The sequence below is a fragment of the Bos grunniens genome, chromosome 29, assembly GCF_055505025.1.
Source record: "Bos grunniens cultivar Pamir isolate PY7600 chromosome 29, Bosgru_T2T1.0, whole genome shotgun sequence".
NCBI classification, from domain to species: Eukaryota; Metazoa; Chordata; class Mammalia; order Artiodactyla; family Bovidae; genus Bos; species Bos grunniens.
The window spans coordinates 3,241,379-3,257,301 of NC_141193.1; the positions used below are offsets into that span (position 1 = coordinate 3,241,379).

General features: G+C 58.5%; 1 protein-coding gene across 9 annotated transcripts in view; it reads left to right on the top strand.

Moving 5' to 3' along the window:
• The window catches only part of SHANK2 (SH3 and multiple ankyrin repeat domains 2), a 566,663-nt gene that overhangs the window by 210,446 nt on the left and 340,294 nt on the right, over positions 1 to 15,923 (top strand). For 6 of the 9 annotated variants that reach the window (XM_086383908.1, XM_086383906.1, XM_086383907.1 and 3 more), the window contains 2 exons: positions 4,876 to 4,942; positions 5,353 to 5,523. In XM_086383908.1, coding sequence (XP_086240034.1) covers positions 4,876 to 4,942; positions 5,353 to 5,523 — 238 coding nt within the window. The remainder of the gene's footprint in view (positions 1 to 4,875; positions 4,943 to 5,352; positions 5,524 to 15,923) is intronic. The other 3 variants (XM_086383910.1, XM_086383912.1, XM_086383911.1) reach the window with 1 other exon arrangement.

The window sequence follows — 15,923 nt, forward strand, 5'->3', positions numbered from 1 at the left end:
CATTCCAGTATCCTGGCTGGGAGAATTCCAAGGACCGTATAGTCCATGGGGTTACAAAGAGTCGGACACGACTGAGTGACTTTCATTCATTCACTGCATTGATTTGTTATTGTTTGGTCAGGATGCCAACCTCTGTGGGGAGAGGACTCCCACTCCTGTGGATCCCTGGGACTGGGGTCGTGCTGTCCTCGTCCATGGGGTTGGAGAGTTCTCCCTCTTCGTTCCCTGGAGGAATTTGGACAAGACGGGTGTTAGTTCCTGCTTATGTGTTTGGGAGACGTCATCCGAGAAGCCCCGCCAGGCCTGGGTTTTATTTGTGGAGTCTCAGGCTCTGTTGTGTGCCATTTATCAGTATGAACAATTCTAAGCCTCCAGGAGTCACAGAAGGGCCAGGCTTTCAGTGATCCCCAGTTACAGAGGAGGTGGCGTGCCTTGTCTGTGGTCTCCATTCTGGAGGGCTCCACCACGGGGAGGCTGTGGCCATGACCATGGCACCACGCTGCCCATGTGAAGGCTGACCACTGCCTAGGGTGTACCCTCCATTCCTGGGCAGGTCTCCCGGGAGCGCTCAGGGTCCTCCTTTAGCCTGGAGAGACTGTTGGGTCACCAGCATGGTGCTGCCCGTGTGGCAGCCTTGGCGGTGCCCTGGCTGCTTCCTCTGGCTTGGGGCCCAGCGCTAAGCCCCTGGAGACAGACCTTCTGGTGGTGCTGATGCCGCTCGCCTCCACTGCCCAGCAGGCGCTCCCTCCAGGCAGCCTGTCAAGGTTGGTGTGGGGTCCCTGAGCCCCCGGGTAACACATCAGTTTGCAAAGGCTTCTGGCCTCCTGGGATTTGCTGAGGCCCTGGGGCTGTGGTCTGGACAGCCCCGGACCGCACAATTGCCCACTGCCTGTCGGGCTCCAAGCTGCAGCCTGGAGATGAGGGACACCCCCTTGGAGTTGGTGCAGTGGAGTTTGTGACCTCTGACCCTGAAGCCTGGGACCCACTTCCTGCCCACATGCTTGTAGATGCTCAGAATTCCGACACCTTTCCAGGCTCCTGGGTCTCTGGGTTTCGGCCACTTCCCGATTTGCCATTGGAGTCCGGAGCAGGGGACGTGGTCATCTGGAAGGAAGACCAAAGAAAGGGGGCGGCCCGAGACCACAGTTTCCATCACTGTTGCACAGAGCTGTTTTCCAGTTTTGGCGAGGACATGCCACGCTCTCAGAGCGCCTATGAATAGCTCTCTGTGTCGGGAGGCACATTTGGTTTTGGCGAGAGGAGGCGGCTTCATTCGGGATGGGGGCGTGGGTTTCCTCCACATCCTGGCTGCAGAGCCCAGGAGATGGAGGTTTCGCCAGTGATGAGAACAAAAGCAGCTTCTCCTTCAGCCTGGTTCCAACTGCAGTGGGGTTACAGCGGCACCCCACTCAGAGTACACACATCACACACACACACACACACAGATTCATTATGGGGCCAAGGAGTCCAAGATCTGAGGCTGTAGTGAACTGAAGGTCCAGCATTGCGAGTGATGTAAGTTCCGATCCAAAAGCCAGCAGGCTCAGAACCCAAGAAAAGCGGATGTTTCTCTGAGACTGAAGGCTGGAAAAGACAGATGTCCCAAGTCACAGGTGGGCAGAAGTCTCCTCTTACTTGACTTTTCTGTTCTAGGCATGTCGTCAACTGATTAGATGCGGCCCACCCATGCTGGGAGGGCAATCTGCTTTACTCAGTCTACTGATTCAGATGCTAATCTCATCCAGAAACGCCCAGGGTAACTTTTGGCCAAATGTCTAGGCCTTCTGTGGCCCAGTCAAGTTGACATAAAGAATTAACCATTATTCCTGCTTTCAGATCCCCCCGGGTACAAATCCCCAGAAGCAGAGCTGCTGGATCATGTCTGTGTAGGATTTTTTTTTGAGGAAATTCAACAGTGTTTTCCACAGCAGCTGTACCATTTTACATCCCCACCCTCAATACACAAACCTTCCAATTTCTCCACATCCTTGCCAACACTTGTTATTTTCTGTCTTTTGATAGCAGCCACCCTGATGGGTGGGAGGCAGTTTTACCTTGAGAGTTTGGCTGGAAGACAGGGAGTGATGCTTGTTTTCTTTTTAACTGTGCTGTACGGCTTGCGGGATCCTGGTTTCCTGACCAGGGATTGAACCCAGGCCTCTGCAAGGAAAGCGTGGAGTCCTGCCCGCTGGACCACCAGGGAATTCCAACCAGGAATGACTCTGACCAGTTGTCCCCTGGGTGACATTGGGTCACGTGTCATGGGTCACCCTGTACACCCTTCCTTTTGGGGTCATGTCACAAATGGTAGCCGACTGGGTCGCTGGCTTCGCAGGGCCTCTGTGGGCCTCCTGCTTAGGTTCCTACCCTCTGTCCCTGCTGTGTTTCTTTCTTTTTTTCGACGTGGACCATTTTTTAAGTCTTTATTGAATTTGTTACAATTTTGTTTCTGTCTTACGTTTTGGATTTTTTTGTCTGAGAGGCATGTGGGATCTTAGCTGCCCAACCAGGGGTCAAACCCACGTCCCCTGCATTAGAAGCTGAAGTCTTAACCACTGGACCACCGGGGAAGCCCCCTGCTCTGTTTTAAGGATCCACCGTCTCAAGCCTGAATCCCAGGTGGATGGTCACCCTCAGGAGGCTGGTGAAGTTCCATTCACCAGGTGCTTCGAAACCTGCTTCTGTGTCTGCAGAACCTGTGTGTGTGTGTGAGTGTGAGAGAGAGAGAGTTGCTCAGTCATGTCCAACTCTTTGCGACCCCATGGACTGTAGCCCACCAGACTCCTCTGTCCATGGGATTCTCCAGGCCAGAATACTGAAGTGGGTTGCCATTCTCTTCTCCAGGGGATCTTCCTGACCCAGGGGTCGAACTCTGATCTCCCACATTTCAGGCAGATTCTTTACCATCTGAGCCCCCAGGGAGGCCTCACAGGGCCTGTCGCTGAAATGGCCTTTGCTGTCCACCCCTAGGACCCTCGCCTCATGCAGACAGGGGCTGCCGTGGCTCCCCTGACGTTAGCAGACCGGGGAGGAGGCTGAATTTGTCTCCAGGCTGTTCCAGTCAGTGGCATCCTTGCAGGACACCAAGCATTAGGTGATGCCCAAGAGGCGAAGTCAGTGTCACTTCCAAAGACACCACAGTCCCCCGGCCCCCACAGGGAGCCGTGTCAAGCAGGTTTCTCCAGGGAAGCAGAGCTAGCAGGATGGAGACACGTATGTTTAAGAAATTTCTTGCAGGAATTTGGCTCCCAAGACTGTGGCGGCTGGCCAGTCTGCAGTCGGAAGGGCAGGCTGGGAACTCAGGCAGGAGCTGGTGGTGCAGCCTCGAGGCGGAATTTCTCCTCCAGCAAATCTCAGCTTTTGCTCTGAAGGCCTCCAAAGGATCGGGGAAGGCCCACCCACAGTATCGCTCCCAGGAGACTGACAGTTGACATGTGTGTCTGCGGGCTGGCGTCTGAACACCCGGCTCATTTGAGGGTGGAGACGGCTGCCCCCCTGTGCCCAGGGCGCCCCACTGGGGCGCAGAGAGCCCTGCCCACGTAAGCTCTGTATCAGGTCTCCCCGGGGGCCCCGGGGCCACCCCCAGGGCCTTTGTCTTTGCCTGCCTGGCTGCCTCAGTGCATCACGGACCACATGGCCTCTTCGCTTTCGTCACTGTCTGTGTGGCTTGAGCTGGACTCTTGCCTGTAGGTGCTGGTTTATGCTGTGCATAGGTGGAGTTTTTTCTGCTTTACTGAAACTCAGTGAAGAGCTGTGAGTGCTTTTTGAGATTCCCCATAACCTCTAGCTATGGGGACCAATCAGAGGAATGGATGCCTCCCTCCGCCCCCCACCTCCAGGGAGCATGCTGGGACCGGTCAGGACTGGTGGGAACGCAGCACGCCGTCCGGGGGGTTTCCAGGCTCAGTCCCTTGACCCACCCCCTCCGTGGCCTCCCGGGCAGAGGACTGTCTCACGTAGATTCTCACGGAATGATGGCCTTGTGGTGGAAGAATGGCCAGGGCCCCGGAGAAGGGGGCCAAGCGGGAGAAGGTGCCTGTGGTCGGGCTGCTGGGTGTGGTGGCCGCTGTTTCAGTAGCTCCGACTGGTGCACCGTGCAGGCCTCGAGGGCCCAGGCTGCCTGAAATCAGACAAAGGCAAGCTCTGTAGCTCCCACTTTGTTGTAGGATCGAAACAAACTCATAGAAAAAGAGATGAGATTGTTTGTGGTTCCCGGGGTGGGGTGGGGGCTGGGGAAATGGGTGAAGACGGTCCAGATTTGGACTTCTAGTCACAAGGCAAACTAGCCCAGAGGACGTCGCGTTCAGCCATGTGGTTCACTTGAAAGTTGGTAAGAGCAGAGCCTTCAAGTTCTCATCACAAGGGGAAAAGAGTTTGTTTGTTGGTTTGTTTTTTAAAGAAAATCTTCAGGATAAATTGTTCACATTTGAAGAAAGATCACTTATTTGGCTGGGCTGGGTCTGAGTTGCAGCACATGGGCTCTTTGATCTTCCTTGCGACACCAAGATCCTTTTTAGTTGCAGCATGTGGGATCTAGTTCCCCAACCAGGGACTGAACCCCATCCCCCTGCACTGGGAATGTAGAGTCTCAGCCACTGGGCCACCAGGGAAGTCCTAGGGAAGAAACTGCATAGCCGTATGAGGTGATGGACATTAACTAAACTCATCGTTTCACAAAATAATATCCAAGTCAAGTCAGCAGGCTGCACACCTTCAGCTTAGTGCTGTGCGTTGACTGTATCTCGGGAAACCCGGAAGCGGGGAATATCTCTTATTTTTTCAAAAGAAGCTCTGATTGGACTTTTGCTCTTAGGCCGTCGGGATGTGCAGCGTGTCCTGCGCTTGGCGCCTTAACATGATTTCCTCTTCCGGCAGGTGGCGATCATCGCCGGCAACTTTGAGCTGGCCGAGTACATCAAGAACCACAAGGAGACCGACGTTGGTGAGTAGGCTGGCTGGCTGCCAGTGAACCGCGCAGGGGCCCCGGTTGGTCACCTCGCCGGATTAGTTTGGAGTCTGCTTTTAGCCAAACTTAACGGGAACAGAGTCCGAGCATCTTCTCCACCTCTGTTGCTGCATCTTCTTGACGCGTGGCAGGGTCGGGGCCCGGAACCCCTTAAATGTCAGGCGAGGGTGCCGGCGATGGCTGCAGGGCCTTGACGTCCAACCGGAGAACCAGATTACCTTGCGACCGATTGAGATGGGTTTGCGGGAGGATTCTGTAACACACACGATTCCATTTAAAGTCGGAGATGGCAATGAAAAAGGGGCAGAAAGAGCCAGGGGCGTCCCGCTCCCCCTCCTGCCTCTGCGTCCCTGGCTCTGCCTACTGATGACTGCTCCCTTTTGCAGTACCCCTCGTGCCAACCAGGAGGACTGTCCCTGCGGCTCCTCCCCTGTCCCATCGCCCTGCCGGCGGCTGGGCCCAGTCTTGCATCTTGGAAGAGCCCTCTGGCCTGTTCCCTCCGGCCCCGGGCTTACACCGGACGTGCAGCGGGGAGCAGGCCCACTGGACCAGCAGCGGTGAGATTTCCAGATGGCGCCATCCCATCCAGGGGGTGGGCAGCGAGCCTCCAGGGCGCCTGGAGAAGTTGCTGGGTGGCCTCTGTGTCTTGTTGCCTGATCGCTGCCCCCGTACTGGGCGCTGGGGGGTGAGCGATCCCACGCGCCTGGCTGTCTGGTCTTTTCCGTGTCGAATGTCTGCGGGCGCCCAGCTGCCTCGAGAATCGCACAAGAATGCGGAGCCCAGTGTCTCGCTTGCCTCATCCGGTCCCCTGTGCCGAGCATCGGGGCCTCCTGCGCCCAATGTTGATGCGAGTCCTCCCGCGAGCTGGGGCCAGACCTCCTAATTGCTCTGAGATCCGGGCATCCTGCAGGGCTGCGTCAGCGTCTCCCTAAGCACACTATGCAGATGGATGAGTTCATGTCTGCAAAGCACTCTAGAGGATGAACTGAGCCCTCCCAACTCTTCTCCTCCCACCACCCGCTGATACGAGAGAGCGGTACAAAAATACCGGTTGCCGTGAAGGGAATTGGGACTCTTGTCGAGCAGGCAGATTGCCAGGAGGAGATGTGCAGGCCCGGCCCAGGACCCCAGGGTGGTCAGTGGTCCCGGGGATCCAGGATCTCTGAGTTCCTGTGATGGTGACACCCTTGGGGCCACCATCCTGATCTCCCCTGAGCCAGGGGAGGCGTGAAGGGGCCTCCTTTCCCCGGCTGGCTGTCGGGAGGGAGACAGGAGAAACTAGAGACTCTGCCTGCTGACCCCCAGCCCGGCCTTACACATTCACTCCCCTCCTTGCCCCAGCCACAAACTCAAAAAGTTCCGATTTTAAAACCCAGATCGAGGAGGTTTCTGGCTTGTCTCTCCTGTTCCTTATCTGGGATGTAAACACCTCTCTACAAACATATTTTCTTACTATAAGAAGAATACCTGTTTGTTGGGTGAACATATGTTAATTACCACTCACCCACTCCATTCAATGATTTCTTTAAACTGTGAGGGCTTGCCCTGTCAAGAGATGGACGGTCACGGCAGGCGCGTGTGACGTCCGTGGCTCCGGCTGCGGGGAGTGAGGTTGGAGGCTTCCTGCTGCACCTGTGTGGACACACTGGGGCTGCAGGAGAATGTGGGGTGGTGTTTACCATCAGCCCATGCTCTCTGGTACCTGCGCCGGGGCCTTTCCCCGGAGTGTCCTAAAGGGAAATGTTAGTACAGGAAATCTGTGCTCCCATGCCGGGGCCTTTCAGTATCTCCAAGGGAGGGGGGCGCGGAAAAAGCCTTCTTCTTTCCTCTGCGTCGTCTGACTCAGCATCTCTGACTGGGAACCAGCAAACTGTGCCGCTTAAGAGGGTTCTGTCGAAGGCCTCGCAGAGAGGCTGCAGGTCCTTCACGGGCACAGACGTCACTCGGGGCGTTCGTTCTCGGCCTCGCAGTAAATCCATGCTGAGGTCTCAGTTCAGCATCCCGTGAACTGAACCTCTAGGTTTGCACTCGTTTGCCCTGTGCCCCGTGGCCACCCAGCTTTCCACCTGCCCTTGTTACCAGGGGTGCCGGATGCTGGGTGTGTGGCGGGGAGGGTCTGGCCCTGTCCTGTGCCCTGAGCGGGTCTCGCTAAGTCCTCTGCAGGGATCTGTAGCCCCTGCCTCGGAGAGCCGTCCTGTTTCTGGGTGGATGAATAACGCCAGGCAGACATCCGACCCTTGCCGAGCCTGCATGCCCAGCGTCTCACGTTCCGTCGCTCCTCCAAGGACGTGTGGCTATCTGTGTGACCAAGGGCAGATTTGATGTAGGATACATGGCGTTTGGGTCGGGTTTGCCCAGAAGCAGACCTTGGGGCAAGGATGTGAGGGGTGGTTTGCCATGGAGGGGGTGCTAGATATCAGCAGCCGGAGCACAGAGTCAGTCCGGGCAGACAGGAGGCCAACCCGGGGCCTTAGTGAGCAGGTGCTGCAGGCAGCTGAGGCCGGGTGTTGTCGGGACCCCAGGGGGTCGTCTTGTCTCACCCTAGGGTGAGGCGACCTGTGTGTCGCCTCAAGTTTCTGTTGGTTCAGGCTTGCTCCCGCCAGGGAGGACCCTCCTCTGGGCGGTGCAGTGCCTGTGGGGTCACGCCGAGCACCAGGGGGCGTGGGCAGGGTCCAGGGGCATCTCCTAGGCAGGACGCCCCAGAACCACGTCCCAGAGTGATGGGCTGAGCCAGGCTTTGAAGTCAGGCCCATCTGACTCTGGGGGGCTCTAGGCTCTTCAGCTCCAGGCTCCCCATCTCCCTGTGCACCCAGAGAAACGGGGCCACACTCAAAAGCTTCAGGCAGCAGCGCAGGCTGGGGCAGGGAGCTCAGGGGTCTTCACACAGGCTGCTGTTGGAACCAGGGCTGGACAAGTGGGTGGAGGGAAGGAGAGCGGGGAAGAGGGTTCTTGGGTCCAGACCACTGACAGCAGCATCACCCTGCAGGAAGCTCTCTGCTCACCTGGTCCCGGTTCAGGGCTCTGTGGTCACCAGAGCGGAGTATCTGCCCGCTGAACTCTGCTTCCCAGATGGGCTGAGAGGGCAGGGGTGGGCGGAGGAGGAGGACACTTGGGAGACGGCTTGAGGCTGGGCCTGGGGGCTGCAGAGGGGTCGTCAGAATCAGTAGGATTAGGACTAGGGTATAGACACTGCAGGGGCTTCCAGGTGGCTCAGCGGTAAGGAACCCACCTGCCAACACAGGAGACTCGGGTTCAGCCCCTGGGTTGGGATCCCTTGGAGAAGGGCCTGGCAACCCACTCCAGTATTCTTGCCTAGGAAATTCCATGGACAGAGGAGCCTGGCGGGCTACAGTTCATGAGGTTGCAAAAGAGCTGGACACAACTGAGTGACTAAGCGCGCGTGCACACACACACACAGGATCTAGGGCTGCCATCAGCCCACCGGAGGTCACTCGCGATGCTGTCTGGCCGTCCCTCCGGACTGTTCCCTGCCTGACACAGGATCCAGGGCTGCCATCAGCCCACCGGAGGTCACTTGCGGTGCTGTCTGGCCGTCCCTCTGGACTGTTCCCTGCCTGGTGCACAGCTGCTGTTTAATCGGTCAGTCGTGCCCGACTCTTTGTGACCCCGTGGACTGTAGCCTGCCAGGCTCCTCTGTCCTTGGGACTTCTCAGGCAAGAATACTAATGTGGCTTGCCATTTCCTCCTCCTGGGGATCTTCCCGATCCAGCCATGGAACCTGTGTGTCCTGCAAGCCTCCTGCATCGCAGGCCAATTCTTCAGCACTGAGCCGCCAGGGAAGCCTGGTGCACAGTGGGGCCTTGGTAAATGTCAGCTGAGTGAGTGACCCTCCCTCTGCCAGTGTGCCCGCTCCACCTTCAACCCCGCTCTCTCTTCTCAATGTAAAATCCTGGCCTCGCGGCACCTGGAGTTGGAGTCGAGGAGCCGAGTCCCGTGGGCATGTCAGTGCTGGGTTGGGTGCGTTTGCCAGAGTGTAATTAATGCCCTGATCCCCCCGAGTGTGGTCTGAGTGAGGAACACGGGGCAAGTGGGTCGTGTGGGGGCCGTGTTTCCACCCACAGCAGGTCACTCTGGGGCCGTGTGACATTGGGGGTCTCCGGTGGGTTGTGTGTGAAGGTCTGTGGCTACGTGGCTTTCCCATTCCAGCTTCTGTGAGGGTCTGGGCTCCAGGACCCCACCTCCTCCGTGACCTGTGGGGGTGCTGTCTGTCTGTCTCCGTCGGGGTGACCTTTTGTCTGCCCCAGACTCTCGGGTGCTGGGCGTCTGGTATGATTGCGTGGGGAGCTCCAGGGGCCATTTGCCACAGCCTTGGAAATCACGGTAGGGGTGCTGGGGAGGGGTGGGCCGGGGCCTCCTTTCTACTTTATGATCTTCAGCAAATTTTGACTTCTGAGCTACACCATGGTGTAGAAGGGTACAGGAGAGTGGGGTCTCAGGTCCTGCATCTGAGGCTTTGGGCTCTTTACTCTGCCAGAACGAGCCCATGGTGCTTGCTGCCAGGGTTTTCAGACATTTAGTGGGGCTCAGCAGGGGCTGGGGCAGTGTTTCGGGGGACCCAGCTCCACGAGTCAGGATCCTGAACTCAGAAGAGATGACGGTAAGACTCAGCGTTGCCTCTGTGGTGTTGGGTTGCGTTTTTGAAGATAAAACATGGTGGAAGGATCCCCAGATTCCAAGTTGGGCATGGGGTTGATTTTGACTCTTCAGAATGAGTCATTACAGTGTTGCTGACTTTCTGCCTGTAGCCCAATGAGATGCCTTCCTGAAAAAGTCCCTTGAACGGCTCAAGTGTTCCCCCCACCTCAAGCCACGGAGCCTCTGTTTTCTAGACACAAAAGTGCCCCGCCGAGAAATCAGGGTCCTTCAGAGGCTCTGATGTGGCGCTGGGGGGAGGACATTAAACCTGTTGGGTCGCAGCGAGCTGATGAATGGGCCTCCGAGGTCTGCGGGATCCGGAAGTGGATTGGGCTCGCCGAGTGGCTGCCACCCTATCCCTTTAAAAGAGAGATTGCCTCTTGTCGTGAAGCGCTCTGTTCACAGCCCGGCCGGCGTGCAGGTTGCTGCTCACCGGTGCTGTGCTTCCATGTTTTTCTTCTTTTTTTTTTTTTAAAAAAACCCAACTCCCTCCCTCTTTTAAAAAATTAATTGTGACCTCCATTGGGTGGTTTTATTTACCCACTCGGAGAAAGTGATGGTTTAAAAGCGACCGTGAATACCAAAGTTAATCCTGCGTGTTGTGATCCACAGCTGAGCTGCGGCTGAGTCCATGAGCCCAGCAGGTCTTAAAAGCTTTTGCCATCGAGCGTTTGCGATGGCTCCTGTAGGATGGAGGTCCCCGAAAGCAAGGCTGTCGGGGAGCTGGGGAGCTCGAGTCCGAAATAGTCATGCAAAGATTAAGCGTGTTGCAAGCTGATAAGCTTTGGACTGAGATAACCTATTTTTTTTTTTAACCACCTTTGTTATTTTTGTTTTTGCCTGGCTCTATGGGGACATGCACGGTCAGAAGGACTAAATGCCATGGGTTGTTCTTCTTCAGCGGAACAAGGTTTGTTTTCCTATATCTTGTCCTTCCGCAGCTACGGGGGAGAGAAGTGAGAGGTTCTGGTTTTTTTTTAAATGAAGCCCATTGAGCTGATGTGTGAGTTTGGGTGTCTGATGAGCCGCCCGAGGATCGCTTGGATACTGTTGCTAGGTTTCGAGACCGAGTGTCTATGTAATTACGCTTTAGATATGTATAGACGATGAAGAGAGGGTGGTGTTTTCAAACAGATTTGTTAATGTATTATTTTGGGTGTGTGTGTGTGTGTCTGTGTGTTTATGTATGAGAATGTAAAATCCAGGCTGATACGGAGCCATGATGCTTTGAAGGAAAAAAAAAAAAAAATACCTGTTTGGTAGCTGTCACCTGCTGTGAAATAAAATAGATCCAATTTGAAAGAAGCAGTCAGGTTTCCAGGCATTTGGACTGTAAAATGTGCCACTTACCATGAGATGTAGACAATGGTATTAAGTAAACACAGCATCCTTTGTTGCACGGAGAGCCAGCAGGTCCCGGGGAAACCCAGCGATCTAACCTGCTTCATCTCATCACACCGGCTCATTTGGGGTCAGCACTGCCGTGTGTCCCCCCTCCTGAGAGCAAGGAGCGAGGCTTCCCCAGGCTGGTCTGTTCCCCGGGACAGTGCAGCCATCACAGCTGCAGCCCACATTCCCAGAGAATATTTTCAAAGCACGTTGCCTAGGGGAGGAGGTGTGATGGAGCCCCAGCAGACGCGGCCGCTGAGCGGATGTGAGCAGCCCGCCGTCAGCTGTCACGGCTCATGCTGCTCCGAGTCGCCTCCCTCTCGGGGCCGGGCGAGCTGTGGCATGTGTGCTGGCCGCCCGTGCTGGCTCCCCATCCACCCATGGGCGCGTGGCTCCCTGCGTGCCGAGTCCTGTCCGCCGGGGTCTCTGCCGTCCTCCTCCTCCGGGCTGCGGTCATGTGCCCGCTGCTGCGGCTCCCCTCCCCCACGCTTACCATCAGGTATATGAGTTTATCCCCAAATCCTGGGAGGTAGCTGCTGTCTGCTCGTGACCCTGCGCGCCGGTCGCTCTTGTGTTCCGTCGGGATGGGGTTTTCACGGTTGGCCGACGGCTGGTGAGCGTCCACTCGGGATGCACGGTGGCCTCGGTCTGTCCCAGACGCTGTGTTCACTGGCTTTCTGGGGACGCTTGTCTGTCCCGAGAGGGCACAGCCGCGGCCATATGGCCTTGACCTCCTGTGCCCAGGATGCATATAGATGTCACACACTGCTGGTGTCATGCCCCCGAGGCTCCCCTGGGCCTCCCAGGCACCCCTTCCCTTGCACTCAGCCTGGGAACGCTTCTGGAGGCAGGCCCAGCCTGGGGACGTGTCCCCCAGAGCAGTGTCCCCCATGCAGGGGACAAGAGCGGCTACTGGAGCGCCTGTCCCACCAGAGGTGCCTGGAGGAGCCACCAGCGGCCCGCACGCATCTACTGCTTCTCGCCATCTGCGTTGAACAGGTCTCCAACCTGAGTGTTTTCGGGCTCTCTGCTTCCCAGTCCCGAGCTGTGTGGGCCTCTGGGGAAGACCCCTCCCCTGCTCTGTCCCACAAGGAAAAATGGCAGTCCCCCAGTCCCCCCGTCTTCCACAGCCTCAACCGCACAGTCTCTGCAAGACTCCGTTCAAGGTGAGCCCGGCCCTGAGCCCTGGCTCCCGAGCCCCCGAGGCCCCGGGGCCTTTGACAGCCTTCACGGTGCAGCTCCACCCTCACGGTCCTTCATTGAGATTCACAGACCAGATAACCTCACGCGCACGGGATTTTTTAAGATCAGCACAGCATCCTGACTGTCCAGGAACAAGAAGCGGAGAGGGACGGCCGAGCAGTGACCTGAGTGTCTCTGAGAGCGTCCCACGCGGGAGGGTCCAGTGTGGGCGTGGGGCCGGCCCCCTCCGAGCGCACTTGCCCTCAAACCCCAGAGCGCCCCCATCCCACCCTGGGCAGCTGGGACACGCCCAGGGCGGGCCCTGCCAGCCCCTGCGGTTTCCTGGCGTCGTGTGCTCCACTTAGCAAAGTTCTAAACCAAGCACCACACACGCTCTCTCACACGGTGTTTGCGTTTTGGGAAACATTCAGCAGATACCTGTGTGGAAGGATCTGTGTCTGTGAGTTGGGATGGGGGTATGGTTTATGCTCTGCGTCTACATGAATGTCTGGTCATCATTCATAATTCATCCAGCTGTCCTGTGACAGCTAGACATTTAAGGAGTCTGGCCCTTGCCCACCCCCTTGACAAGTAAACCCCCCCACCCCTCAACTAAGGACACGGCCCCCAAGTCCCCCCTCCGGGGTGGACGCCAGCCCATGTGGGAACCACAGCTGCGGTGTTGAGGGGGTTCAGCACAGGTGGGGGCAGCGCCTGACCACAGGCCGCCTTGCCCCTGCCTTCCCACTGCCGGGCCGCTCTCCACCCTGAGTGCCCGTGACCACCCCTCCGCCCCCTGGGTCTGGTCCTCCGCCCCACATCCCCTCTGCACGCCTGGGATGGCTGTTCTCCAGCCAGGGGTTCCCTAACCCGAGGGCCGCCTCTGACCCTGTGACCTAGAGTCCCCATCCAGGGCCCTCTGCCCTTCACGGGGACGCCGGGATGCAGGGAGTGGACAGGGTGAGCACAGACGCCCTTCCCGAGGGCAAGGTGTGTGGTGGCTGGACACGGATGGTGGCGAGTCCGTGCTCGCCCACCTCCCGCCTCCTGGGACCCATCGCCATTTTCTGATCTGCCCTGGGGCCCAGCCCAGCCCCGCCAGGCCCATCCTCTCCTTCTTCTGCGGCTCTGTCCTGGACGCGGGTCCCAGAGAGGAGGAGGTGTGTTTGGGGCCCAGGCTGAGTCTCTCCCCTGCTTCCTGCTGCCCCGCCCGCTCCCTGCCCGCTCCCTGCCCCCGGTCCTCTGGGCCTTTCTCCCCACACATCATTCTTCTCCAGCCACGACTGCCCTCCTGGTAGACGCCCCGGCCCAGGCTCCGGGCAGGGTCAGGGCCAGGACTTTGTGTACCAGCTGGGGGACTGGACTTTTGGTGGCTAGTTCTCTTAAAGATGGAGAAGGTCTGGGCCTGCGGGAGGGAATAGGGAGGGGCTGCGGTCAGCATTAAGGGGGCCATGGAATCCCAATGGGCTGTAGAGTCGGGACGGCTTCCCGCAGGAGGAGGCCGCAGGCTGCTTTGATCTGAACGGCAGGAGCAGTGCTGTTTCGCCGCCCTTTCGCGCCTGGATTGCACTCAGTGCTTTTGTGCGATCCCTGCCAGGGAGGTGGCACCGTCCCCATTTTACAGGTGAGGAGAGTGAGGCTTCAGGCGCAGACGTGAGTTCCACGTCCGGGTCACGGGGAGCTGGGGTTTGGACTGGGCCATTCTTTCCCCGCCACGATGCTGCCCTCCAGCCTTTGCGCATCTCTCTCCTCGCCCCTTCAGTTCCTGGACTCTCCCCCGGCTGCCACATTGCGGTGCCCCTGCAGTCCTGCCTCCTGGGGGGTCGGCAGGTGGATCCCCAAAGCTGGGCACAGAGGCGCTCTTCCCCGAGGACCAGCTGCCCCTTCCGGGGGGCCCCAGGGGCACCATGCCCCCTGGCCCCGGCCCGTGCTCTTGGTTGACTTCACCGGCGTGTCTGGGCTCTGCCGGCCGAGCCCGTGCTCCTCGACACACTGCAGCGCAGTTAGTTGCCCTGGCCCCTGTTGTCCTGTCTCCTGATGACACCAGGTCGCCAGGTCCCATCACAGAGCCTGCTGGTAGCCATGGAGCCTTCCAAGGAGAGCATCCTCACACCCCGGCCACTTCCAGGCTGGTGTCCGAGCCATTTTTACCAGGAAAATCGGTTTCCCGGCTGCTCCAAGATGCACTGAATGAGTGGCCTTACCCTGGGCTCACCAGCCGCCCACCTCCCCATCCCTGGGGCTCCCCGCCTCTTCCCAGGGAAGCAGCCCCTTCTCCTCCTCTCCCCCTCCCCCACCTCCTCCAGGCCGGCTGACCTGTCCCCCAACCCCAATCTCAGGGTGTCCCTCTGGGGTTGGTTTTCAGAGCCCCCCATTGGCCCTGGTGAGTTAAGCGTGTCTGTGTCATGGACGAAGGGATCAGTACATCGGAAGGAGACCAGGTTCTGGGAGTCCCTGCCCACCCTCGATCCCCACGTCCGGAGAGAAAGTCTGGCAGGGCCTCCTGGGAGGAGGAGAGGCCAGGCTCATGGGAGAGGCGCCCCCGTCTTAAGATTTGTGCACACCCCTCCCCGTCTTCATGGTGAGACCTTAGAAGGTCGTGTTTGGGGAAGTAATTGTCCCCTGAGGGGTGACAGCTGGTGACCCCAGGGAAGCCTGGACTTCCATATGAAGGAGTCCGTGTAAACGCCTCCGGAACCCAGGCCGCCCCGGGAAGTCATGGGCCCAGCCTGAGTAGGGGGACGGGAAGCCCCCTTCCCCACAGGAAGCAGAGGGACCCCACCAGGTGGCCCCACCTTCTGGGGATGGGAACCTGCAATTCTGGGTAACAGGGCTCTCAGGAGGCTGCTCAGTCCTCAGCCCTGGATACTGAGTCATTTCACCCCGCCTGGGGCACCCCCGTGGGGTGGACGGACCAGCCAGACCAGGGCCCTCAAGCTGCCCTGGGCCCACACCCCCAGGCGCCTTCCCTTCCAGGCCCTTCCACGCAGATCAGACGGCAGCTGCCCGTGCACCCGCCACCCTCTGTCCAAGCTGCGAGCTTTCCCGCAGCACCCAGCCACCACCACGGGTCGCCTCCACCTTCCCTGTGGGTCTTCCAGCAGGTGCCCCCCACCTTCTCCTTCAGCATTCAGTGAGTGTCCAACACTTTGCCACCCCATGGACTGTAGCCACCCAGGCTCCTCTGTCCGTGGAATTCTCCAGACAAGAATACTGGAGTGGGTTGCCATTCCCTTCTCCAGGGCATCTTCCCGACCCAGGGATCGAACTTGGTTCTCTTGCATTGCACATGGATTCTTAAATGTCTCCAACCACCTCGAAAGCCCATTCAGAGTAGAAGCTTGTTTCCAGAAGTCGGGGTACACGGACCCCTGGATTGGATGGGGAACACCCGTCCGCAGCTCCTGGGACCTGACTTGTCCCCACACAGCTGCCAGGCACACAGTTGCTGAATGACAACAGAGCAGGTGGAAGCAGGCAGGTGGGCGGCGGGTGGCAGCTTCCCAGACGCCTGGCGAGCCTCAAGCCCTGGAGCCTCCCTCTGCCACCACGGCGAGAGTGCAGGGTCCCATCGGGGCTCTGCTCCGCCCTGTCCTCCCACCTACGTCCTTTCATTGTGGGCTCCCTGACTCACCAAGTCTGGGAGGGACGACAGGACCCCAGACAAGGCCCGAGTCAGGCCAGTGTCCTGATGCCCGCAGAGGGGGTCCCCACCCCCGTGTCCTGCTTT